This window comes from Marmota marmota, unplaced genomic scaffold (genome assembly GCF_001458135.2).
Source record: "Marmota marmota marmota unplaced genomic scaffold, marMar, whole genome shotgun sequence".
Lineage (NCBI taxonomy): Eukaryota > Metazoa > Chordata > Mammalia > Rodentia > Sciuridae > Marmota > Marmota marmota.
The window spans coordinates 318,316-345,059 of record NW_026000240.1 but is presented as its reverse complement, the minus strand read 5'-3'; the positions used below and the strand labels follow the sequence as shown (position 1 = coordinate 345,059).

Here is a 26,744-nt window from a genome sequence, read left to right as displayed (position 1 = left end):
TCATCATTTACTAATAAAGTACCATGTCTAGGGTCAATGGCCTTCATCAGTAGGCAGCTTCCTTTGGTGAGGGGATTTTGTCCTGTGTGGAGAGGATGAAGTATCTTCTTCAGTTTCAGACCCCAAAAGTTCATGATCTCCTTCCTGGGATCCTGTGTCTCTACCAGTTCCCAGAGAAAATTGAATAAAGATAAAAACTAATACCATACTAAATACAAATTGCATACCACTAGCAGCAGGACAATCAGCAACATGGCCACAAACACCAGCAGGGTCAGCCTGTGGTGCCACATCTTGGGTGGAGGGTGGTCCCCTTAAGTTTGTGGGTGCAGGTTGCAGTGAACAGGTACATGCCCTAAATTTTTATCTGGAGACTCTGGAGAAGAATCCACTTACAAGCTTGTACATGTTGTTGACAGAATGCAATTCATGTAGTTATAGACTAAGGACCTTGTTACCTTGTTATCTGTCAGGAATTGTTCTAAATATAAAGTCCACCCGCATTCCTTGGTTTGTGGCCCCCTCCATGTTCAAGAAGCAATGGTGGGCTAAATCTTCTGACATTTTAAGTCTTTCTGACTTTCCTTTCTGCCCATCTCATAAACTTTTGGCTTCTTTTGCTTTAAGGACTCATGATTACATTAGGTCCACCCAGATAATCTCCCAATTTTAAGGTCAACTGATTAGTAACCTCAGCTTCTTCTGTAAAGACCCCTCTTCCATATAATCCAGCATGTTCATTGGAATAAGACATGGGGGCTGAGTCTACCTAACACTATTTAATCCAAAGTTTCTATTTTAATTCTCTTTTAGAATCTAGTATTCTTTTTTTCATGGTACCTTAGCAATGTATTTAGCAATATATTTTAAATATTACTTTAAGCATTGTAGTTGTTTCCATTGGAAGAGTCATTCAAGGTGTTTAGTCAGACCCAATGCTAGAAATGAAATCCATAATTACTTCTTAATTGGATATTTCAAATCACTAAAGTCTAATGTAGTCCTTGAATAAGAATTTCACACTTTAACTCCAGTTACCAGTTAAACTCTAAGATCAATATATACTTCATTTGTTTATATAGGAGATGTTTGTTAAATATCTACTATGTGCCGGTACTTTTCTGGGTGTGGAGATTTATTTATGAACATCAGTCACAATTCCCTCCATGAGCTTACATTAAATTGGAATAATGAATAAGAACCTAGAAATACACAATCGCCTCAAAATGCCTGACAACTCTCTCAGGCTCACAAGACTTGTATGTTACTTGGATAATATGTTAACAAAAAGAATCTGTCTCAGCAGTCTGACAGCTTCAAAGACGCAAAGGAATTCAGTCAGTTAACAAATTGCTACTTGCCCACTCTTATCCTGGCTCTCTGCTAGTGAACTGACAAAGAAAGTTGCTTACTTGGTTTTGTCTCTCAGTTCCCTTCCTTTCCCCTCATCCACCAAGCTCTTCTCCTCTTTACATACCCCCAGCCTACCTCCTGAGGTTAGGAAAGTTTAAATAGAAAGTTTAGTAAATTGGTGAGTGTTTTATAGTTATTTGCCAAGATAAATTATGTAACTTTGAATTTGAAGCTAGCAAAAATTATCATTTTTTAATTATCAAAATATCATTTTTTTAAAAAAAGACTGCTTATAATTTGAATAGCATTTTAATGTAGGAGAGATGCCAATAATGGGCTGGGTCCTGTAAAGTTTATTAATTTTTGTAAGAAGCGATATGAAAGTAAAGAACATTTGGGTTAAGCCTGGAAGTTTTTTGTCTCGTGCATATTAAATGTTAAAAAAAACTACTCACATTAAATGATTTTACAAAGAGAACAATTCAAAATCTGCCTTATAAAGTTTGGATTTACCCAGCTCAAGTTACAAGATTTAAAAGATGTATGTTTTACCTGCATTTTTGTTTCTTATGTGCCAATATTCCATTCTTTTGGGAGACAATGCCAGTGCCATTCATTCAAATAGTATTTCTTGAGCACTACAATGATTCTGGCTCTGATCTAGGTCCCTGATATTTTGGAGTTTTCCTTTTAGTAGATGTAGACAAATGTATGTTACAAATACGTGTCTGGCCTTGCTAAGTGCTATAAAGAAAAATAAAACGGACTGAAAGAGATCATAGTGTCAAGGTGAGAGAAAAGTAAAAGTAATGTATTATTAGGTGATGCTATTTCAGTAGAAATCTGACAATGTCATGAAGCAAGCACCATGGCCATAAAGGGTAGAAACTTCTAGGCAAGACCCTGAGGCAAGCACATACTTGGTATATTTAAGAAACACCAAGGAGTCTGAACAAGGCAGGACAGGTTTGGGGTGGATGATGATGTTTAAAGTAAAGTGGAGAGAATTAGAGCTTGAACAACTAGCAAAAGAACCTGAGGAGTAGTCATAAGGATAGAAGAGAGGGTTGTCTCAGAGGCTAAATGAAGAGAGTGATTTAAATCGTAAAAAAAAAGACATAAACTACTGATAGGTTCAGTAAGGTAAAGACTAGGACATAAATATTAGATTTGGGAATGTTTATCATTGGCAAATTTGGGAACTAAAAGAGCAGTTCAGTGAAGTTAAAAACAGGATTCATTTTGGAGTGGGAACAAAATAAATTGATGAGATAAAATGAAGACATGGATTTTTAAAGAATTTTGGACCAGGCACAGTGGCACACACCTGTAATCCCAGCAACCCGGGAGACTGAGGCAGGAGGGTCTGGAGTTCAAAACCAGTTTCAGCAAAAGCGAGGCACTAAGCAACTCAGTGAGACTGTCTCTAAATAAAATACAAAATAGGGCTGGGGATGTGGCTCAGTGGTCAGGTGCCCCTGAGTTCAATCCCTGATACACACATGCACACACAGGCACACACACTCACACACACACACACACACCCAAAAAAAAACCATTGTATAACATAGTGCTAAATTTATGGTACATAAACATTCTTAGAATGGGTTTGTTTGGCTCTTTCTGTGTTTTGGTCCAGTTCATCTACACATGGTCAATAAAAGCCACAGGAAACTTTAGCAGTGAAATTAGTAATCTAAAGACAAAGGTAGCTAATTCCTGTTTTTATAAATATATAGTCATTAGAATATACTTTTATGAGTTGTGTATACATGCAGTATCTTATTTAATTTTCATAGCATCTTACTGAGGATACATAATTATCCTCATTTTTTATAAACGAGAAAGTTGAGGCTCAAGGAAGTTTAATAACTTTAAACTAATAAATAATTCATTGAATTAGGCCAAACCTTGGAGATTTGTGTAGGTTTGTGTGGATGGTAGATTATTCCCATTGCCTCTGTTATTTTATCAGAGAGTCAGCATCTCAGGCACAAGTCTAGGCATCTAGGCAAAGTAAGATGTCCACCTGTCCAATGAGCAGGAAATTATGAGCTTATAGTCGTTTATATCACCAGCTCCAGCTCCATCAGTGCTTAAGAACAGCTTCTACTGCAGTATGCTACAATACTTCTGCCACTCAGCAAGTTTCATTTAAAAAAAAAAGTGTGTGTGTGTTGGGGGGAATGTTGTGAATACCTCAAAAGTTTTGGAACCAATATTTTTTAAAAAGTGAGAAAAGAACAGTAATAATGTAGCTTAAGTTTCAGTTCATATATATGTGTCTATCTATTTATATATGTATGTATGTTATGATACACACACACATTTTTTTTTTTTGATACTGTGGATTGAACTCAGGGGTACTCAACTGCTGAGCCACATCCCCAGCCCTATTTTGTATTTTATTTAGAAACAGTGTCTCCCTGAGTTGAGCCTCATTGCTGAGGCTGGCTTTGAACTCCAGATCCTCCTGCCTCAGCCTCCCAAGCCACTGGGATTACAGGTGTGTGCCACCATGCCTGGCAGTTCACTTAAGATAGACCAGTGTTTCTCAACAAAGTATACAGCACCACTCCCAAGAGGATACTTGGAAATGTGTTTATGTATTGTGGGAATTGGTTGCCAAAATGAGCTGCAGGTGATACTGGCAGGCTTTGAGGCTAAACTACCTATCATGTGCAGGGCAATATTTTACAAAAAAAAAAAAAAGATCCTATTTGAAAAGTAGGAGATGCTTATATTGGAGAACGTGTTTATAGATAAAAAAAAAAAAAAAAAAAAAAAAAAAAAAAAAGTCATGCAACATGAAGATCATGGCAACACTGAGGAATAACAAAGCTGTAATGGCCCAACATTACCACCTGGTGATTGGTATGGAAGAACTGGGTCATTCTCAGATTCAGATGTCTTCTTTACTACCATTTGCATATGCCAGGCTTCCCTGTTCCATCTTTAACTTTTCACAGCCATCACAGGAGTAATGAGAACTATTAGTGCTTTGAAGATTTGTTTTTATTTCTCTGATAGCATACTTATTTCAGTGCATTTAAATCACCCTGACAGGCTAATAATTATTTCAGATTTCAGGTACTAAATGTCGGAAAGTCATTACTCCAACATTTTTAGTTTCAGGCACAAAAATGAGTTACAGAGACTTAAGACACTAAATCTGGTTCAGAAAAAGGGTAAATATCAGAGTATAATAATTAGCATTAATAACACTAAGAGGCAGATAGTACCTGTTATTTTATATGTATCTTTTAGTTGCAGATGGACATAATACCTTTATTTTATTTTATTTTTTTAATGTGGTGCCGGGGATCGAACCCAGTGCTTCACGCATGCTAGGCAAGCGCTCCACCACTGAGCTGCAACCCCAGCCCCAGTACTTGTTGTTTTTAAGTATCAAATAGAGCTTCATCTCTTTCTTAAGAATAAAAGTCAACAGAATCTTTGTTATTAAAATTATTTTTTATCAGTTGAAAATAAGTATAGAAGTGCTTTACAAGTACAGTTCCCAGGTTTTGTAGTATTCCAGATTTCTGTTGATAAAATGGCTTTGTATATAAAAGGATCTCAATTTACATGTATCTTGTTCCGGTCATAGGAGGAAAGACGATAATAGTTGTATATATCATAAAGAAATGATACCATTTGAAAAGTGATCCCAACTAGCTGTATGTCAGTATCGTCTGACACTGACAGTTGTTAACTAGCTGTAGAATAATCAGTGATACCATCACATGAAATATGAGTTGGAGACATTAGTTATTTCTGTGGTTAAATTTAATGACTTAGTCTTAAGTTTACAAAATGCAGTTACTCTTTCAGTGCTACCTAAACATCTTACTGATATAACAGAAAGATACAGTAATGATAAACATTTCACTTGTCCCTTATGTGTCTGTATCAAAGAATTTTTCCTTTTCTTTCTTTTTTTTTTTTTTTTTGGATCAGGGTTCCAGTTGAGCCATCTTCTCACTTATCACTATCACCAAGTCACAATCAGGTAAATATTAGCAGATTCATTTATTTTTGTGTTTCAACTTTGATTTTTAAAAACTAAAATGGAGTACTTAAATTGCCATAAGAGTAACTAACTGTGGCAAAATGGATAGCACATTGGACTTCTAGCCAAACCTGTAGTGGCCATTAAATTGCCATTAAATTGTGCACTCTTGTACACTGTCTTCTTGGTCAGATAATACAACATGCACATGGTATTTGCTGTTTTTCAGACACCAGACAGAAAATGAAACTTTATCTATAGTAATAGCTTTATAGTAGGTGTAAGAAAGCGCAAAGATGGAAAAGATTAGGAATAAACACATTGAAAAAAATGCTAGGTGACTGCAAAGTTACTTAAATTAACATTATTTGCCTGTATTAATAGGGAATCTTGATAAGTTGATTCTCATCTCCATTTGCATGTACAAAATGATACCTTTGTTGCAGCTGTCACATACAGACTTGGAACTTCATCGGAGAAAAGAACTATTAGTAGAGCGCACTAGGAGAGAAGCACAGCTTGCTGCCCTGCAGTATGAGGAGGAGAAAATAAGGACTAAGCAGATTCAGAGAGATGCTGTCCTGGATTTTGTCAAGGTGATTCATTTGAACTCATTGACTGATACTCTTAAAGTTCTTAGAAGTGCTTATTTGTTCTGTGGAGACTGTCAGTTCTTTTTTTTTTTTTTTTTTTTTTAAGTATGTATTTATTTTTGTAGTTGTAAATGGACAGAATGCCTTTATTTTATCTATTTATTTTTATGTGGTGCTAAGGATCCAACCCAGTGCCTCACAAGTGCTAGGCAAGCTCTCTGAGCTACAGCCCCAGCCCTGTCAGTTTTTATTGTCTTAATTTAAACATCATTTTTTTTTCTCTTATTGTAAGGAATCTTGAGTAAATAGAGTGACTGTCTCCCCTAGTAGTGAGTGATTATAAGATAATAGAAATGATGATCTTCCTTTTTCACAATAATTGCTTCCTCTTAATTAGCACACTGCCATTGGACATATCACTTTACTATCCAGCTTTCTTTGATCTCTAGAGTCATAGTAAAGATCAGTAAGATCATAAAACTGAAAGTGCTGGGTAAACTGTAAAAATGCCATGCAAGCATGAAATCTCATTGTCCAAACCTCTCTCCTACTTCTTCACTCTAGTAAATATACCAAAAATTTGCTAAACTCACAGGCTTCATTTTTTATAATCATCTTTTTAAAATTTAATTTTTAAGAATCAAACCCAGTGCCTCACATGCTAAGCAAACACTCTACCACTGACCTACAGTCCCAGCCCTTTATAATCATCTGTGATTCTTTCCCTTTCTTCCCCATATCCACTCAGTAACCCCAGTTAATGTTTCTTAACATTTTGTAGCCTCTGTTGTAGCATATGAATTTTGATCATCTTATTTTATTTGTGTGATTTATCTTTTCATTCTGAAATTGCTTTGTAATTTTCTTCATGATTAATTGTTTGTAATTTTGTAAGCTTAATATATTTCTCTCCATGTTCCTGCAAACTACACAAAGATAAGAACCATGTCTTTTTTACTTAGTTGCTATATCCCTAAAACTTAGCAGTTCTGAACCCACAGAAAAGTTCAATAGATATTTGTTAAATGAATGAATCATTTTTATCTTCTAAAAGCTTTCTTTCCTTTGTTTGATAAGTTTAACCAAAGACCACCTTTTAAAGTACTGTACTCATCTGTTTTACTGTTTAACCTGACAATTTTGCTTTCCCCCCCGCCCCAAAATATAACAAGCCCATAATGATGATCTTTAGCTCTTTTCTCACCTGATTCTTCTTTATCTGAAAAGTTCCAGTGCCTAATATTTGCTGTCAAAATTAAGTCAGATAGTTGGGTGCTGAGGCACATGCCTGTAATGCCAGCAGCTAGGGAGACTAAGGCAGGAGGATCATGAGTTCAAAGCCAGCCTCAGCAACTTAGCAAGGCCCTAAGCAACTCAGAGAGACGCTGTCTCCAAATAAAATATAAAAAGGACTGGGGATGTGGCTTAGTGGTTGAGAGCTCCTAGATTCAATCCCCAGTACCAAATAATAAGAAGAAAAAGAAGAAGAAGAAGTCATATTGTTTGACCAATGGCAAAAAAAATAAAATTAATATTCTTCCAAATAGAACTTTATAGAGCTCTGAAAAGTTATCTCAACTAACTGTATTATCTCTCAGTCCTTCTGTCCCGTCTATCTATCCTGAGATGTCTCTTCTTTTTAGTCCTTTTAAAACTAATCAAAATTCTTTATCGGTTTATTTATTTATTTATTTTTATGTGGTGCTGAGCATTGAACCCAGTGCCTCACACGTGCCAGGCAAGCACTCTACCACCAAGCCACAACTGCAACCCTGGTTTATTTAATTTTTGTAATGGAGAAGATGAGAGTATTCATCATGTTTCACAGACAAGGAATCTGCAGGTCTAGGGAAATTAAGCTATGTAATTATATACAATTAATTCATTTTCATAGTCAGAAGGCTTTAGTCTAAAGCCTAACTTGTTAATTTATTCATTCACTGACTTGATGATAGATCCTTATAGAATGCTATTATGTACCTGTATAAGCAATAAAAAAATGCTTAATATACAAGTTATGCCCACCAGACACAGCTTAGATCTTATTAGGGTAAAACAAATATATACATAAAACAGAAAATAAGATAGCTTATAATAAAAAGTACTAGTTTTGAATCAAAGACAAAGGAGAAATTAGAAAACAAGTATCAGAATTGACCTCAGAAGGAAGTGACAAGGGACTTAGAAGAACGAATGGGTAGCCAGGAAGAAAAGAATGGATGATGGTCTAAAGATGAGTTTATTCTGCGTTGCAAGAATTTATGAATAGGTCATGAGCTAGGAACGAGCTTTATTAAGTTATACATTTAAAATAATGGCACTTGCCAGGCGTGGTGGCACATATCTGTAATAACCCCAGCTACTTGGGAGGCTGAGAGGCTGAAACAAGAGGATTGCAAATTTAAGGCCAGCCTGGGCAACTTAGTGAGACCCTGTCTCAAAATAAAAAGGGTGGGGATGTAGATCAGTTGTAAAGTGCCCCTGAGTTCAATCTCTAGTACCAAAACAACATCAGTAATAATGGCACTTAAGCAAAGTACCATCTTGGTTTGAGTTCTTATTGAAGACCAATAGAAAAAATGAATTGGTGAGATGGTAAAGATGATGCTGATGATACTTCCTAAATTTACTGAATGATCACTATTTACCCCACATACTGTTTCAAGCACTTATATTAACTCCTTTGGTCCTCCCAGTAGTCAAATAAGATAAGTACTAGGATATTCTCTTTTTATGCTCAGGGAGGATAACAATTTGCCTAAGATTAAGGTCAAATACTCTGCTAGTAAGCCACAGAGCAAGAATGCTTGTAAGCAGACTGGCTCCAGACCCTACTCTGACCATAATGCTATACTGCCCCTCAATAATTGATCATTGCTAACACTTACTATACCCTAGGTGCTATTCTATGCATTTTTCATAAATTTACTCAATTTTAGCTTTCTTTGTTGTAGAAGTTACATAGCTAGTAAGAGATAAATAATTACACTACAGATGGTCATGATTAAATGTCAAATTAAATCATAATCTAATTTAGGCAGAAGAGAACAATTTTAAGTTCTTAAGTAGGAGAAAAGCAAAAAAAATATAAATACTTCTGAAAAACTAGTCTACTCATGTTAGAACAGGTCAGGAAGAAAGAGCTAGAAAGAAGAAATAAAATGGTAATTGCATTAATTAAGAAAATGGTGCAAAGTGAGGACATAAAACTAGAAGATTTCTAAGGTGACAGAGGGTTGACAGAGTTACATAGTGACATGAGTTTAGAATTAGAAATATCTGAATTTGAATCCAACTTTGTCCTTTGTATGTGCTTGATTTTTGGAAAGTTATTGAACTATTCTGTACCTTTTGTTTCTTACAATATTTAATTATAAAGTGTTAACTTTCAGAATTATGATAGATATACCTAATATTTAATACTCTACTACGGTGGATTTTGTCCAGTAAGGGATGTTGAACCCAGGAACACTCTACCACTGAGCTACATTCCCATTTTTTATTTTGAAACAGGGTCTTGCTAAATTGCCCAGGCTGGCCTTGAACTTACCATTGTCCTGCCTCAGCCTCACAAGTAGCTGGGATTATAGGTGTGCACCACCACACAGAGCACTACAGTGGATTTTTTTTTTTTTTTTTTCATGGTTCTGGGGATTGAACTCAGGCCTTGTGCATGTGAGGCAAGCACTCTACCAACTGAGCTATATCCCCAGCCCTACAGTGAATTTTATCAAGAGGCATTTCAAAAGAAGCATTTTTATACTTTGCACAATAGATATGTAGTGACAAATGATGAATAAATCATGAAGATGAATGAAGAAAAGAAGGTCCCAAAGCAAAGTTTTGAGACTAAATGAAAGGTTTTAGTGGGAATCTAGCATGTGGGGAGTATGTTGGATTTGAGGTCAGAAGAAAGGTGTAAATTTGTACTTGCCCCATAAGCTCTTTGCTCAGTTTCCTCATCTCTGAATTATGGTTTTTGTTTATTTCACAGAATAAGAAAAGTCACTTGAGAAAACTGTGTGTAAGAACACATTGTAAAACACTGAATACACTGATATTGGTATTATTTGTGATAATAACAAATGAACAAATTGGGGGAAAATAGGTATACTAAATAGTGAATTTGGTTTTGCATATGTTGATAATGCAATGACATTGAGTTTCCAAGTAGAGTTTGAATAAGCAATTGAAAATGTCTGAGACTTAGCTAATAGAAAATTCAAGTTGTCAGTATTAGCATGATATTTAAAGCCATTAGAGAAGAAGGATTGAGTTCATATTGAGAGAATATTGAAAGAATATTATGGCACAATGTGTATATAGGTATACATAAAGTTTTAAATTTCTTTTTTCTTTTTTAAATACTGATAGAAATATGATAGTATAGTTTGTTGTTTTTCTTCATTTAAATTGTAAAATATTTAAGGTAGGGTGTAACATAAAGCGTCATATATAAAAAATAAGGAAATTACTATAATTGTTTTAGTAAATACAGTTTACCATTTCAAATATGTGTTCCAGATTCTGACCAACTTTCTTTTTTTGTGGGGGTTTGGGGCATGTAGCAAAAAGCATCACAAAGTCCACAAAAGCAACAACCCCCCACAGATGGTGAGGTAAGTCTATATAATTACTTTGGGGGAGGGATTTATTATTTTTATAGTGGGAATGAAATGTTTTGAAGTGATTATCATTCTTTCAGTGATCAAAATATTGCCTTTTTTCTTTTTTCCATCACAAAATTGTACTTAAGAAGATACAGGCTAGGGATTATCAAAATTTCTAGGTCAGGATTTTATATGTATGTATTCATCTACATGTATATCACTCTAGAGATTTCTTACCCTCCTCATCTCTGCTAGGGACATCATCCCCTTCTTATCCATTTCAAAATGTTCTCTATAATGCAAGATAATCCTAGAAGCTCTAAGATTATTATTTGTGATAATAATAGAAATGAACAAATTGGAGGAAAATAGGTATGGGAAATAGTGAATTTGAGGTACTGGGATCAGTCCCCAATACCTCATAGATAGATAGATAGACAGACAACCCAAGTTTTTTTAGTATGAGAAAATATATTTAGAATGTTTATATTTTATTTTTTTAAGTACCATATGATTTATTTTTTTTTAGTCATACATGACAGCAGAATGTATTTTGACATATAATACATACATGGAATGTACATATATCAATCATAATGTCTATTCTATTCTGCTGCCCTTCCTATCCCCCCACTCCTCCCCTCCTCTCCTATCCTTTCTCTCTATACAATCCAAAGTGACACACTTTTTTTTTTCTTTTTCTCATCCCAACATCATATATGTATTCTGTATAACAATGAGGTTCTCCTTCCATCTTCTGTGCAACTCCCCTTCTCTCTCTTTTTCCCTCCCACCTCTCTTCCCTATTTAGTGGTAGTCTTCTTCTCAGGCTCTTCCTCCCTATCCCATTTTGAGTCACCCCCCTTATATCAGAGAAGACATTTGGCATTTGTTTTTTAGGGATTGGCTAACTTCACTTAGCATAATCTGCTCTAAAAATGTCCATTAGAAAAGTGTTTTAAAATCTTATTGAACTATAATAACTAATTCTATTTATATGAGAACTTTATATATTTGTATAATACCTGAAAAAGTCATTGAGACATTTTTAGTTGTTTTCACATAATAATAATTCTGTACAAGCCTTTGACAATCAGAGTGTGATATGCTTAATAATACATTTTCCATTTTTTACCCCGACATTTCCTTTTTGATGATTGTTCTTGAGTAATTCATTCTCTGAAAACTAAAGCTTCACTAAAAAAAATGTATAGGTTTAAATTGTTTAATTATACCTTATTTACAGAGAAAGGTAATGAAGAGATGTAATTTGACTCATGAGTCACCTGTATGTTAAATGAAGCCCCTTACTCTGTGATACTAATTATACAACTTTATGTTTGGTATCCTATTTATTATGTATTGTAAGCTACTAAAAATTCCAGATTTAGGTTTTAAATATTTGCATCTCAAGATTATCCCTCCTTAACTATTCTTTAAACTCAGAAAAACATTAACTGGAATGCTGTCTGCAGATTAGCCTTGCAAGAAAATTCTACCATTTATACACCAGAAATCATGTCTCTAGGATTTATTTTTAAATTTACCACTGGTTCACTAGATGACTGCAAATTCTTTATATTATATCAGGTATCAGCTTTCTCTTCTGTGAACAGAAAATAACCCCAGATCCCTCCTTAGAGGGTTTTTTAGGCAGTAAGGTCATATTTGAAGGGCTGGGGTTGTAGCTCAGTGGCAGAGTGCTTACCTAGCATGTGTGAGGCACTGGGTTCAAGTCTCAGCACCACATAAAAATAAATAAATAAAGGTATTGTATTCATCTACAAATAAAAAAAAAGTTAAAAAAAGATCATATTTGAAGTTGTTTAAACTCTTTGGAAGAACATCAGTGTTTATTGGCTATTGTATATGAATTCCAAGTGATTGTGAACATGATCCTATGTGTCAGCTCTTCAAAAGTGACTTATGTCTCTTTCCTTGTGTGCGTATTTTTTAAATGTATCGCTTGTGTGCGTAGTTTGTTTTTGATTGGATTCATTTTTTTCCACATCTCCAGTGTCCTTTCCCATCCAGAAGGTCTCAACACACTGATGATAGTGCCTTGTTAGTGGTAAGAGTTTATGCAAAATGGAGTTTTATGCTGCTATTTCTAAATATTGAAGAATAGTTATTGTGCTTTCACTCAGAAATTATCTAATTATGGTAAAATACCATAAAACATGATGAGCATCATTACTAAATGCTTTATAAACAACTAGAACTATTTCACTGCTTTACCATTTGTGATTTACCAAGTGTTTCAGAGTTCTGCAGCTATGATTCACATGTTAGTGCTTCCCAAGATGAAACATTTACATTGAGAACCACATTGACTTTATGTTAGAGTTTTTTAAATGTCTTTTCTAATTCCAGGTGATACTTTATTAATCATAATTTGACTCATGAGTCATCTGTATGTTAAATGAAACCCCTTACTCTGTGATACTAATTATACAATTATATATTTGGTATCCTATTTATTATGTATTATAAGCTACTAAAAATCCCAGACTTAGGTTTTAAATATTTGCATCTCAAGATTATCCCTCCATGACCATTCTTTAAACTCAAAAAAAAAACATTAACTGGAATGCTATCTGCTGATTAGCCTTGCAAGAGAATTCTAACCATTTATAGAATTGCTTTTCCCATCATGTTTTATGTTATTATTCTATAATAGTAATGAAAACTAGCAGTTCAAAAGGCTAATGTCTATAGCAAATTCTGTCCTATGTGCTGGAAACTGTTGCCATTGTGCATACTATATAAATTGCATGCTTTCATGTGAGACTCCTACTACAGAAACTTCCATTGTTTGTTAAATTTTCTATGTATTCTCCAATCTTCATTTCCTTTGAGATAGATAAAGCACATTTTAACTGGCAGTTTTACAAATGAATACAATCACCAGTCTCTGGAGTTTTAGTGGAATTGGCATGAGAAATAAAATTAGTTTAAATTAATATGGAAAGATAGGACTGCTGATGATCTGCACACAAAATTATCTCATTCAATTTTCATAGCAAGAGTTAAGGTTAAATTTAGCACCATTTCATAAGTAATTACTGAGGCATAGAATATCTTGTCCAAAATGTGGCCTTTCCAAGGTCACTTAGCTGGTAAGTGTAAGGCGAGGTTTCAGTCTAGGTCTGGCTCACTCAAGGACCTGCAATAAATACCCTGCTATATTTGCTATATTGCTCCTACATTGTAACTGAAAACAGTTCAGGCACTGAAGATGAGATTTAATAACACATATTGTGAGTGATATAAGTCTGAGTGCCCAATAGTTTTTTTCAAGAAAAAAGCAGAAATTGAAAAAAAAAAAAAAGCAAAATTTCCTTAGCATGAAATTTGAAACATCCTTCAACCATTTGTCAAAACATATATACTTGTATGTATTATCAGTATGCATGTTGGAAAGGTAGAACATGTACACCAAGAACCATATTGACTTTGTAAGTATAGGTGGCCTTTAAAAACAAATCTCACATTTTTTTGTATGCCAAATAATATCCAGCTAACCCTGAACAAAAGAGTCCTATTTTAAATCATATTTCGTAAGTCATATTTTAAATCATATAGCTTTGATATTCTCAAAATTATTCTTCGAAGACATTAAATTGCTCTTGAAGTCTAGACCTCTTAACCTGGCCTCAAAGCTTTTGTGCTCTGGCTACTGCCTGCCTCTCCAGGCTCATATCTGGGCTCACTCTAGGATTTTTCCCAGCTCTACAGATATGGTAAGCCCTTTCCCACCTGAGGACCTTTGCAAAGGGCTGTTCTCTCCTTACACCAGAATGCCTCTCCCTCCCTGCATATTCCTTTTGATTGATTCCTCCTCATTAATCAGGTGTCTGTTTAACAATGTCTCATCTTCAAAATAGTTTTCTATGGCTTCCTTTCCTCAAATCAAATTGTCTTCGTTGTTATTTTTTTCTTTATAGTACTTTCATTTACATTTTTTAAAAATATATTTCCCCTATTGGACTACCAGACTGTAAGCTTCAGGGGCACAAGGATATTCTCTGTCATATTTACCCTTTCATACCCTGGCCCCACCATAGTTCCTGGGAATATATTAGGTGCTCAGTAAATATTTATTGAATGAACACATAAATGTTATATATCTAATAATTGCTCATTAAATTGTTTTGTCATGAACATGTCTGATGTTACAAGAAGGAAAAGGTTGAATTTGATTTAAAGACCTTGTAATTTAGGATTTGAAATATATATTAGTAACATTTAATGCCAGTTACACTAATATTCTTTTAGGGCCGCATCTCAAGTGCCTGTTGCTTTTAACCTCTTATGTCTCCCTGTACTGCATTCCTTAACCTTTTGTATTTTTATTCTGATACAGGACCTCACTGAATTGCAAAATGAGGCTAGACCCAAACTTGCAATCCTCCTACCCCAGCCTTTTGATTAGCTAGGCTTACAGGTGTGCACCACGGCACCCGGTGGCTTCTAGACTTTTTATATTTGAGATTGACTGTAGTTCCAAAACATTTAATTAAAAGGAAGTCTAGGAAATCTGAACAGATGAAGCATACACTTGTCTTACCATTGTCATGGTCTTATTCTTTGGCACAATATTTGTTTCTGTGTTAAAATAGATTTTGTCACAGAAATATATTATTGGTTACATGCTTTTTTGTCAAAATAAAAAATATATATACTGTTCTCTACTAATTATCATTAAAAATATAGTTGTAATCAGGCATGGTGTTGCATGCCTATAGTCCCAGTTACTTGGGTGGCTAAGGCAGGCAGATCACAAGTCCACAAAGTTTAAGACCAGCCTGGGCATCAGAGAAAGACCCTATCTAGGGGGGGAAAAAAAAGGTGTATTTATCCTATTAAATACACATAGACCCTTTTATAAATGCCCACCTATGCTGGGCATGGTCGGGAGCAGCTCAGGAGGCTGAGGCAGGAGGATCGTGAATTCAAAGCCAGTCTCAGCAACTTAGCGAGCCCTAAGCAACTCTGTCTCTAAATAAAATACAAAAATGGGCTGGGGATGTGTCTCAGTGTTTAAGCACCCCTGAGTTCAATCCCTGATACCAAAATAAATAAATAAATGCCCACCTATGTTTTTGTTCATTTATCCCATGATGTATCCCTAGTTTAATTTTTTTTATTATTTAATTTATAAAGACCTTAATAGCTTTAAGCTTTTGCCATTTTATTGTCATAGTAGGTAAATCTTATTCAGTTCCTTTCTGAAAAATCTTCTCTGATTTTTATTTCCCATGTGGCAAAAGGAAAAAGTTCTATGTCTTGACCGTCTTAGCTATAATCAAAAATCTATATAATGGCTTCTTTTTTATTTTAATTTCAAATGTTGAGTAATAATCATACATAGACATTAGTTTCTAACAGTATTTCTTATAATATCTGTAATATACCTAACTAGTTGTATGTTGGCTGGTGAAAGATAAAGGATTAAAAACAGGGGGTAGGGGGATTCTTCCCTACCCTCTTATAGGTCATTTGGAATTTCACAGAGGCAGAAATGAAATGCTAGTTTATCCTTAAGGTGTGATACAGAATTGTTATGTCCTGTGTTCTCACATCAGAGCCTTAAATTGGATTATAATAAATTAATTTGGATTAATATTTTTAAAATATTGTTCTGAAGCCAGTTCTGCTCAGTTAAAATTGACTGGTTCATTTTCCCTGCTATAGGAACAGCAAAGGACTCAATAGTTTGAAAACTATTTTGCTAAAAATATTGATGTTCTTAGTTTTATTTCTGTGTAAAATAATTTTTATTAACTCATGCCTCTTGGTTCTTCATTAATATGGTATGAGATATTACAAATATCCTGAATTATTCAGGTAGAGATCCTGTGTTGTATAAATGATGGGGATTTTTCCCCCAAAATATTCTCCTTCAAACTTATTAATAACCTTGGTAAAACATTTTGAAAAGTTTGTCAATGACTTTTCCTTCTCTAATTTCACTGATCAGATCTGCCTGCCTGGCATTTTGCTAACATAAATGCTGCCTTCTGTTTCTTCTCTTCCTCTTTTTGAAATTTAGTCGCTGTCAGGGTTGAATCAAGTGGGCTGTGCTGTTACCCTGCTTCATTCTTCTGCCTTCACGCCTCTTAAGGTATCTTTTGTTACATTATTTCACCAGGAAATTTGGGGAGGGTGTGCACAAAGTAGGTCTTAAATTTTCCAATAGATTGGTGATAGCAACAATCTGAAATCTAGGATTGTATGAAATATGCCTAAGCTTATAAAACTATTTGAGTTTAACACTGGTTTCACTTGAAATTTTTTGAAAGTGTGATGGTACATGCCTGTAATCCCAGCAACTCAGAAGGCTGAGGCAGGAGAACAATGAGTTCAAAGCCAGCCTCAGCAACTTAGTGAAGTAAGCAACTTAATGGGACCCTGTCTCAAAATAAAATATAAAAAGCCCTTGAGATGTGGCTCAGTAGTTAAGTGCCCCCAGATTAATCCCTGGTACCAAAAAAAAAACCAATAACAACAAAAAACTTTTATTGGTACACAGCCAATCCCTTTTGTTTATGTATTTATTGTCTGTGTCTGCTTTTGCAATAAACAGCAGAGTTGGAATAGTTGTGACAGAGATTATAACAATCTGCAAGCCTAAATGTTTGTTTGGCCTTTTAAGAAAAAAAATTGCCACCCTTTGCTTTATGTCAACAGTAATATTAGATGATAAATTCCACCTTTTAGAAAAATTTAGTCTAAATTCTAAAAATTTAGAGCCTGTAGTATTTTATTTTTTAAGGCCTCTGGGAATGATAATTGCATCTTTATTTTAGTATACATAAGAAATTATTAAAACTTCTCACTGTCAAGATCCTCTCTTTGACTAACGTATCTGTTCTGGCTATGGCATGTACTGATTTCTTTTTTCCATTACTTAACAATCTTTATGTAAGATTCTTTATATTTGAAAGCTATTATTTACCACTGTGTACTTCTCTACTTGACCCTGAAAAAACTACCTACGTTATTTTCCATGTTAACATTTTTTCCAATTATTCTCAGTTGAGTTCCTTATTTGTACAACAGAAAGTTATTTTGGTTACTTTTTTTTTTTTCCACAATTCTCTCAAGGAAGGTAAACCATTTTACATGTGTGAGAGAGAAGTTAATTCATTATACTCAAGGGATATCTCATGGCATTGGCACTTTTAATCTGAGTCATAGCTAATAAAGGCCATATACAAATGTGCCAAAAGTTGCATGATCCAGACCAAAGTTTCTCTATAAAAGTGGCTATGACTTTGTTTCTACCAGCCTGCTTGACTGTCAAATGAGTAGATTTTTTAAAATATTTTATTAGTTGTTGATGGACTTTTATTTATTTATATGTGGTGCTGAGAATCGAACCCAGTGCCTCACACATGCTAGGCAAGCACTCTACCACTGAGCCACAACTCCAGCCCCTCAAATTACTAGTTTTAAAGATTTATTCTTTATTTTTATCTTTACAGCAGTTATGTACTGAATTTAGGCATAATTTCTTTTTTTGTTTTTTATTTTTTATTGTGGGTTGTTCAAAACATTACAAATTTCTTGACATATCATATTCCACACTTTTTGATTCAAGTGGGTTATGTAGGCATAATTTCTTATTGTTGTTTCTTAGCCAGGCTTAGAATTTGAGTTCATGTCAACTTCTGAGATTATTTTATAATCTTTTTGTTTTCTGTCTGGTTCTCCAAGAATTCCCAAATATAATTAATGATCCCAATGTGATTTCAACTAATTATTTTATAGTGTCCTAAAATGCAAGTCATGTAGATTTATAGTTTCAATAAAAGTATATTAAAAGTCATCCTTTTAACAGTTTCCTGCCTTCTGGCTTTAGTTTCTTTCACAGGTGAGTTGCATGGTATCAGTTGCTGTTTCTGGAGGTAGAGAACATTTGCTGACCTTCAGCATCATTTGTTTTGGCTCTTCCTTCTTATCCAATAAAGCTAGCTGCCCATTAACTTTCTTTTATTCTTTAAAATGTTAAATTTCTAGTCTGTATCCTATGAATAATTATTTTAAATTTTTAAAAATATTTTTTCCTTTATCTAGAATAATTTTTGCCTTTAAATGTTTTTTCTACTTATACCATTGGTATTTCAGCCAGTCTTCATTTAGCTAACTTTCTCCTTCCTAGCTCATATCTTTGAAAATAACAGTAGTCTTTTTGTTTCCATCTAAAGTATCCAGCTTTTGCCTCATTTGCCTGTTGATTCCTTTTTATTAATTCCTATTACTCTTGTTTTAAATTTATTAAAGTTTCCATTTTTTTTCAACACCTAAAATATAGATTATATACATCTATAATCTTGATGAACATGTTGTTTCTGCCTCAGTCAAGAGCAAAGCTTCTTGTTGGCTTTTTTTTGGGGGGGGGGGCGGTACCTGGAATTGAACCCAGAGGCGCTTCACAACTGAGCCACATCCCCAGCCTCCCCGCATCCCCACACACACCTTTTTTGGGGGGTGACAGAGTCTCACTAAATTGCTGAGGCTGGCCTTGACCTTGCAATTTTCCTGCCTCAGCCTCCCGAGTCACTGAGATTACAGGTATGCCACCATGCCTTGCAAGCCCAGCTTGCTTTTTAAATCTTAACATTTAAATCTTGACTCTCAGCCCATAAATATCAAACTAAGGAATCATTACCAGAAAATTGTCTCTAAATCTGTCCAAGAATATTCTCAACTGCATGGCTCTTTCCTTGTCATTGTTGTTTGCAATTAAAATTCTGTCATCATTTATTTTATCTGACCCAAATTCAACTAGAGATATGAGATTTTTGAAACTATTGAGCCCTGGGTAGGGTGGGAGGGAGCAGATATGTGTGTGTGTGTTAGTTTTAAAGTCATTTTGGTTTAGAAATGCCTAATATACCATAAAGTTATGTTTAAATTTAATTAGATGTCAAGACTTCTTGATTCTGCTCTCCTGCCAAACCTTCAACATCTTTAACCCAGCCATTGAATATGTTTTTTATCTTAAGTTCCCCTTTTTTTACGTAAACTTTATACCATTTTAGCTAGTTCCTCCTCCTTTTTACAGTACTGTTCTTCAATGAATTGAAATCAAATACTATTCTAGAAAAGACATCATCTTGTAAACACATTTGTTTCTAATTGAATGAAGAATCCTGTTTCCTGTTTTCCAAAAGATTAAATATTATTCTCCAGAGGAAAAAGTATTTTAGAAATTATTCCAGAGAATTGCTATTAGAAAATAAAATTTTATTCTTTCCCATGTATTTTGTACCTTATAGTGATGATTTCTCAGTCTTTGGAAATACCTGTTATTTTTAGATAATACTTTACATAAACACAAAAAGTTTGACTGGGGTTGTATGTAGCTCAGTGGTAGAGTGCTTGCCTAGCACGTGTGCAGGACTAGGTTCGATCCTCAGCACCACATAAAAAATAAATAAATAAGTAAAATAAAGGTATTGTGTCTGTCTACAACTAAAAAAATATATATTTTTTTAAAATAATGTACGAGATTAATTCTTTTCACTTAATTTTCATTCTAAGACTTAAATTTGAAGGAGAGTTGCATGGGTTTTTGGTTTTGGGTTTTTTTTAATGTAGTCCCAAAGTTAACATAAATGTGGAAAGTTTGTCTTCTTGATTAATAATTATTGCTGTGTCTTTCTCCACAGAGTGATGACAGATCTACTGCCTTATCAAGTTCACCTACAACAGAAACAGGTAATAGACACAAAAGTACAGTTAACCATATCAAGATCTAATTCTTAACCAGAATTTTCTTGAACAAGTTGATTAGTTAGAGAACTGACTTCTTTTTCTGAGACAGAAATCAGACACAAATTGAAAACTTTCTAAACATTTCCCACTTTTTAATTCAACTGGTTATTCAACTACTTAGCCATTTGATGAGAACAAATGAGCTTGAGCCAGCAGGGCTATAGATTTGCAAGAGGGTATGTTCAGTATATTAGCATTTTTCTGTATTTATTGATATACCAAAAATAACATGAGAATTAAAAACCCTTCTCTAAGGATTACTTTTCTATGCCAGATTTTTCGTTAGTAAACAGAATTCTTAACAAGCATGGTGGCACACACCTGAAATGCCAGCAACTCAGAAGGCTGAGGCAGGAGGATCACAAGTACCAGGCCAGCCTCAGCAACTTATTGAGAACCTGTCTTAAAATAAAAAAATAAATAAAAAGGGCTTGGGATGTAGCTTAGTGATAGAGCACTCTTTGGTTCAATCCTAAGTACAAAAAAAAAAAAGTATCATTTTATATCATATTGCCATGTTTGATTTTTTCTGTATGTACTACTTACTGAACTTTTGTGACTGTGACATGTACATCTACATTATATTTAATTTGCTTTCCATCTTTCGTTTCATTTTGCTTTTTCCATACTGATTTAGTTCATCATTCCCCTGCATATTCTTTTCCTGCTACCATCCAGAGAAATCAACCCCTGCGCCCTGAAAGTTTCCTTTTCCGAGCAGCTGTCAGGGCAGAAACAAATAAAGGTAGGTGATAGTGATTTTGAAAATGGGGCAGGATAGGGTTGGGGCTGGAAAGGTGCTTTATACAAGACATAAACTGTAACATCTTTTAAACTTATATACCAAAAGCTTTAAACTCTGCAGATACCTGTGATTAAATCTGTTTTGATTAAAAAGTTGCTTAGAATCACCTAAAAGCAAGCATTTTTATGTTTTTTGATTTAGGGGGGTTGGGGTACTAAGATGGCCTGGAGCTTGAAATCCTCCTATCTTAGCCTCCTGAGTAGCTGGGATTACAGGTATGCACTGCCACATCCAGCTAAATAAGTTTTGAATATTTGAACAAATAAAATCCTCTTCAGTTAGAGGATATAGCTTCTTCTCCCCGACCCCTTTGATACTGGGGATGGAGCCCAGGGACACTTTCCCACTAAGCTATATTCCCAGCTCTTTCGATTTTTTATTTTGAGACAGGGTCTCACTACATTCCTGAGGCTGGACTTTAAACTTGCAAGACTCCTGCCTCAGCCTCCTGAGTCACTAGGATTAGAGGGATGTGCCACCATACCCAGCTGCAATGCGCTTTTTCAGATTTTTCTGTATTGATAAACTGTCAAACATTTGTACACTCCATGACCATAAACCAACAATTTTGAGAAATATGCACACAGGTATACCGAAAATATGTCCAAAAATATTCACAGCAGTATTATTCAAAATAGCCCCAAATACAATGTCCATCAGTAGAATGGATAATAAATTGTGGTATAGCTAAACATTGGCATATACCGTAAAGGTCATGAAAATGAACAAATAACTCTGAACGTCAACATGGATAAATCTCATCATGTTAATCAAAAGAAGCCAGACCACAAAAGCATACAATATGATTTAATTTATAGAAAGTTCAAAAATGAGAAAACTAATCTATGGCTTTTGAAGTCAGCATACTGGTAACCTTTAGGTACTGATAGGCAGAGCATGCAAAAGGGTTTGGGCATAAGTAATGTTTCATTTACTAATTAATTAATATCTCTAAGGATATTAATTGTTTCACTTTCTGAGGAAAATTATTAATCTCTGCTATTTGTATAATTTTCTGTATATGTATTTTTTTTTCAATGATAACATTTTTGGGCTCAAATACAGTAGTTAAGCCAAATGAGTAATCATTATCATGTATATTTGAAATTTTCCATAATAAAAACATTTTTAAAAATTCAATCCAGAAAGCAGAAAATGATGTCCTTGCAAGGACATTGTCATCAGACAGATGTATTTTCTTAGCATTGGTTTTCTATCTAACATGTTAGTATTTTTCTAGGCCATGCTTCACCTCTCCCATCTTCTGCACCTACCACTGATTCTACAGATCCCATATCAAGGCAGAGAGAAGAAGAGCTGAAATTAATAGAACAACTACGAAAAGTGTGTATATTATCTTTGAATTGCACTTTTTCCGTGATATTACTATAATCCATAATCCCATAATTACTTGTTCATAGAATTAGTAGATATCTATTGTGGCTGTGTTTTGTGATAAATGTAAAAGAAATTATGCTACTGAAGAAATTCTTTTCAACTTTTTACTGAAAAAATTGAGATGGGTTATTCTTAGCCCTATGCATTTGAAATTATTTTCATTTCCTTTCTGCTTCATATTATAACAAAATCTTATAATAATAATTTATATGAACATACACATATACATATACACTTATGTGATAAGAGGTTAGCTATTTTATTTTGAAATCGAAAGAGAATCCAGTCTTTGTTTTCTTTTTATTCAGAAAATGGTATATGAATTTCTGTTGTATTTGGCACTGTGGCCTAGCTGCTGTGTGTATGTACATGTATGATCTCCTTATTTCCTTTTTATCTTGATTTCCAACTAAGTGTATTCCATTGTAACTCCATTATGTCTTATTTGTTAATCAATCTTCAATTACTGTATTACATGTTTTCCTATTCTGTTAGCATATAGAGTACCGACTAAAAGTATCTCTGCCTTGTGATCTTGGAGCAGCTCTAACTGATGGTGTTGTTCTTTGCCATTTGGCCAATCATGTGCGTCCTCGATCTGTCCCAAGCATTCATGTTCCCTCACCAGCTGTGGTAAGTATATAATGCTAAAAAGCAGTGGCTGTTTATCAGACATTCATTAAGCATAGTGGCAGTCATTTTGCTGAAGTTAGGGATGCAAAGGGTCCAGTCCCTGCCTTCTTGATTTCACTTCTAAAGAAAAATAGACATGTTAACAATAATTTTTAGTAATCTAATAAATGTAAGATGTATACTATGAAGATACAAAAAAGAACCAGTTAACTGCCTAGAGAGTTCGGGGAGGCCTTCCTAGAAGAGGTGAAATTTGAACTAATTTCTTGAAGTATGAGTAGGAATTTGCCAGCAATACAGAGAAAGAGAAGGCATTCTGGGCACAGTATTCCTAGATTCAAAAGCTAAAGAAGTGGGCTAAAAAATGTAGCTCTGTGGAAAAGCACTTGCCTAGCACACACAAGGGAATCTCTAGCATTACGGGAGCTGGGGATAGGAGAGCTAAAGAAGGTCATGACGTATTCAAGGAATTGTTAAATTGTTCAGAATAAATCATACACTGAGTATGGCAGGAGTTGAAGAAGAGAGCTGAGCCCTTATGAAACATGTGAAGGAATTAGAAGTTTATCTTAGGGGAGATATTGGGGAAACACTGAAAGAATTTTTTCCATATTTTACATATTTACACATATGTAACAAAATCTTATAATAATAATAATAATAATAAATTTTTCCATATTTTACATATTTATACACCCTGATTATACATAATGGTGGTATTTATTTTTATATATTTGTCCATGTATATAATATAGCAATATAATTTTGGTAATTCCATTCCCCAGTATTTCTCCTTTCCTTCCCCTCCTCCTTCCCCCTGATTCCTTTTGTCTACTCTTATTGATCTCCCTTCTGTTTTCATAAGCTCCACCCACCACTTTCTTTTCCATTATTCTCTCTAGTTTCCACATATGAGAGAAAACATGTGACCCTTAACTTCTTGAGTTTGGTTTATTTCACTTAACATAATGTTCTCAAGTTCCCTCCATTTTTCTGCCAAAGACATAATTTCACACTTTTCTTTATGGCAGAATAAAACTCCATTATGTATATATACCACATTTTTGTTATTCATTCATTAATGAATACCTAAGCTGGTTCCACAGTTTGGCTATTGTGAATTCTGCTATTATAAACATGGATATGCATGTATCTCTATAATATTCTGACTTTAATTTTTTAGGATAAATACTGAGGAGTGGTATAGCTAGGTTATATGATGGTTCCATTCCTAGTCTTTTGATGAACTTTCAATTGATTTCCATAGTGGTTGTACTAATTTACAATCCTACCAACAGTATAAATACGTTCCTTTTTCTCCACATTCTCTCCAGCATTTGTTATTGTTTGTATTCTTGATAGCTGCCGTTCTAACTGGAGTAATAGGAAATCTAAGTGTAGTTTTCATTTGCATTTCCCTAATTGCTAAAGATGTTTTTTTCATATATTTAGTGACCATTTGTATTTCTTCTTTTGAGAAGTTTTTTGTTTTTGTTAGGGGTTTTTTGTTTTTGTTTTTGTTTTTTATTTATATGCGACAGCAGAATGCATTACAATTCTTATGAAAACGCAAAATTTTTCATATCTCTGGTTGTATATAAAGTATATTCACACCAATTCATGTCTTTATACATGTACTTTGGATAATAATGTCCATCACATTCCACTATCATTTCTAACCCCTCCCTTTCCCTCCCACCCCTCTGCCCTATCTAGAGTTCGCTATTCCTCCCATGCTCCCTCTCCCACTATGAATCAGTCTCCTTATATCAGAGAAAATATTCAGCATTTGGTTTTTTGGGATTGGCTAACTTCACTTAGCATTATCTTCTCTATTTCCATCCATTTACCTGCAAAAGTCATGATTTCATTCTCTTTTATTGCTGAGTAATATTCTTGTGTATATATGCCACATTTTTAATCCATTCATCTATTGAAGGGCATCTAGGTTGTTCCACAGTTTAGCTGTTGTGAATTGTGCTGCTATAAACATTGATATGGCTATGTCCCTGTAGTATGCTGTTTTTAAGTCCTTTGGGTATAGACTAAGGAGAGGGATAGCTGGGTCAAATGGTTTTGGTTTTGTTGTTCTATTTTGGATTTGGTTTTGAGTGGGTTGTTTGGTTTGGGTTTTCATATTTTTTAATTTTTTAAAAAAAAATATTAGTGTAAAGTTATTTTGGATAGTAATCCTCTATCAGAAGAATAAGTAGCAAAGATTTTCTTCCATCCAATAGGTTCTTTCTTCACATTGTTTCCTTTGGCTATGAAGGAGCTTTTTTAATTTAATGTCATCCCATCTTTATTTATTCTCGACATTATTTTCTGAGCTTTGGAAGTCCTACTGAGAAAGTCATTGCCTGGTCAGGTGCAATGGCGCATGCCTGTAATCCCAGCAGCTCAAGAAGCTGAGGCAAGAAGATTGTGAGTTCAAAACCAGCCTCAGCAACTTAGCAAGGTCCTAAGTATCTCAGTAAGACCCTGTCTCTAAATAAAATACAAGAAAGGGCTGGGGATATGGCACAATGGTTAAGAGCCCCTGGGTTAAATCCGGGTACCAAAGAAAGAAAGAAAGTCAATGCCTGCACTTATGTGTTGGAGTGTGGACCTTATATTTTCTTCTAGGAGAACTAAGACCAGTGTCTGGTCTTGTTCCTAGGTCTTTGATCCTTTTTGAGTTGGCATTTGTATAGCATGAGATAGGGATCTAGACTCATTCTTCTATATATGGAAAACCACTTTTCCAAACACCATTTGTTTGAAAAAGCTGTCTTTTCTCCAGTATATATTTTTTCTTAAGTTGTCGACAGACCTTTATTTTATTTATTTATATTCAGTGCTGAGAATTGAACCCAGTGCCTCACACATGCCACGCAAGTGTGCTACCCCTGAGCCTCAGCCTTAGCCCCTCCAGTGTATGTTTTGACACCTTTGTCAGATGACTGAATCTCTTTTTTTTTTTTTTATCTTTTTTTTTATTGGTTGTTCAAAACATTACGAAGCTCTTGACATATCATATTTCATACATTTGATTCAAGTGGGTTATGAACTCCCATTTTTACCCCATATACAGATTGCAGAATCACATCGGTTACACACCCACGTTTTTACATATTGCCATACTAGTGACTGTTGCATTCTGCTATCTTTCCTATCCTCTACTATCCCCTCTCTCCTCCCCTCCCATCTTCTCTCTCTACCCCATCTACTGTAATTCATTTCTCTCCCTTGATTTTTTCCCCTTTCCCCTCACATCCTCTTATATGTAATTTTTTATAACAATGAGGGTCTCCTTCCATTTCCATGCAATTTCCCTTCTCTCTCCCTTTCCCTCCCACCTCTCGTCCCTGTTTAATGTCAGTCTTTTTCTCATGCTCTTCCTCCCTGCTCTGTTTTCAGTTGCTCTCCTTATATCAAAGAAGACATTTGGCATTTGTTTTTTAGGGATTGGCTAGCTTCACTTAGCATAATCTGCTCTAATGCCATCCATTTCCCTGCAAATTCCATGATTTTGTCATTTTTTAGTGCTGAGTAATACTCCATCGTGTATAAAT

At 34.6% G+C, this 26,744-nt stretch overlaps 2 protein-coding genes across 15 annotated transcripts in view; one reads left to right on the top strand and one right to left on the bottom strand.

Moving 5' to 3' along the window:
• The window catches only part of Lrch3 (leucine rich repeats and calponin homology domain containing 3), a 120,819-nt gene that overhangs the window by 76,014 nt on the left and 18,061 nt on the right, over window positions 1-26,744 (top strand). For 3 of the 14 annotated variants that reach the window (XM_048794234.1, XM_015486793.2, XM_015486794.2), the window contains exons 11-19: window positions 5,314-5,365; window positions 5,812-5,961; window positions 10,527-10,577; window positions 12,586-12,639; window positions 16,624-16,695; window positions 20,249-20,297; window positions 20,992-21,099; window positions 22,400-22,503; window positions 23,053-23,190. In XM_048794234.1, coding sequence (XP_048650191.1) covers window positions 5,314-5,365; window positions 5,812-5,961; window positions 10,527-10,577; window positions 12,586-12,639; window positions 16,624-16,695; window positions 20,249-20,297; window positions 20,992-21,099; window positions 22,400-22,503; window positions 23,053-23,190 — 778 coding nt within the window. The remainder of the gene's footprint in view (window positions 1-5,313; window positions 5,366-5,811; window positions 5,962-10,526; window positions 10,578-12,585; window positions 12,640-16,623; window positions 16,696-20,248; window positions 20,298-20,991; window positions 21,100-22,399; window positions 22,504-23,052; window positions 23,191-26,744) is intronic. The other 11 variants (XM_048794228.1, XM_015486795.2, XM_048794227.1 and 8 more) reach the window with 9 other exon arrangements.
• LOC107143196 (small integral membrane protein 13) lies at window positions 34-293 on the bottom strand. Its single transcript, XM_015486796.1, is given in 2 exon segments — window positions 34-161; window positions 164-293. Coding segments are annotated over 2 exon segments (258 nt in total).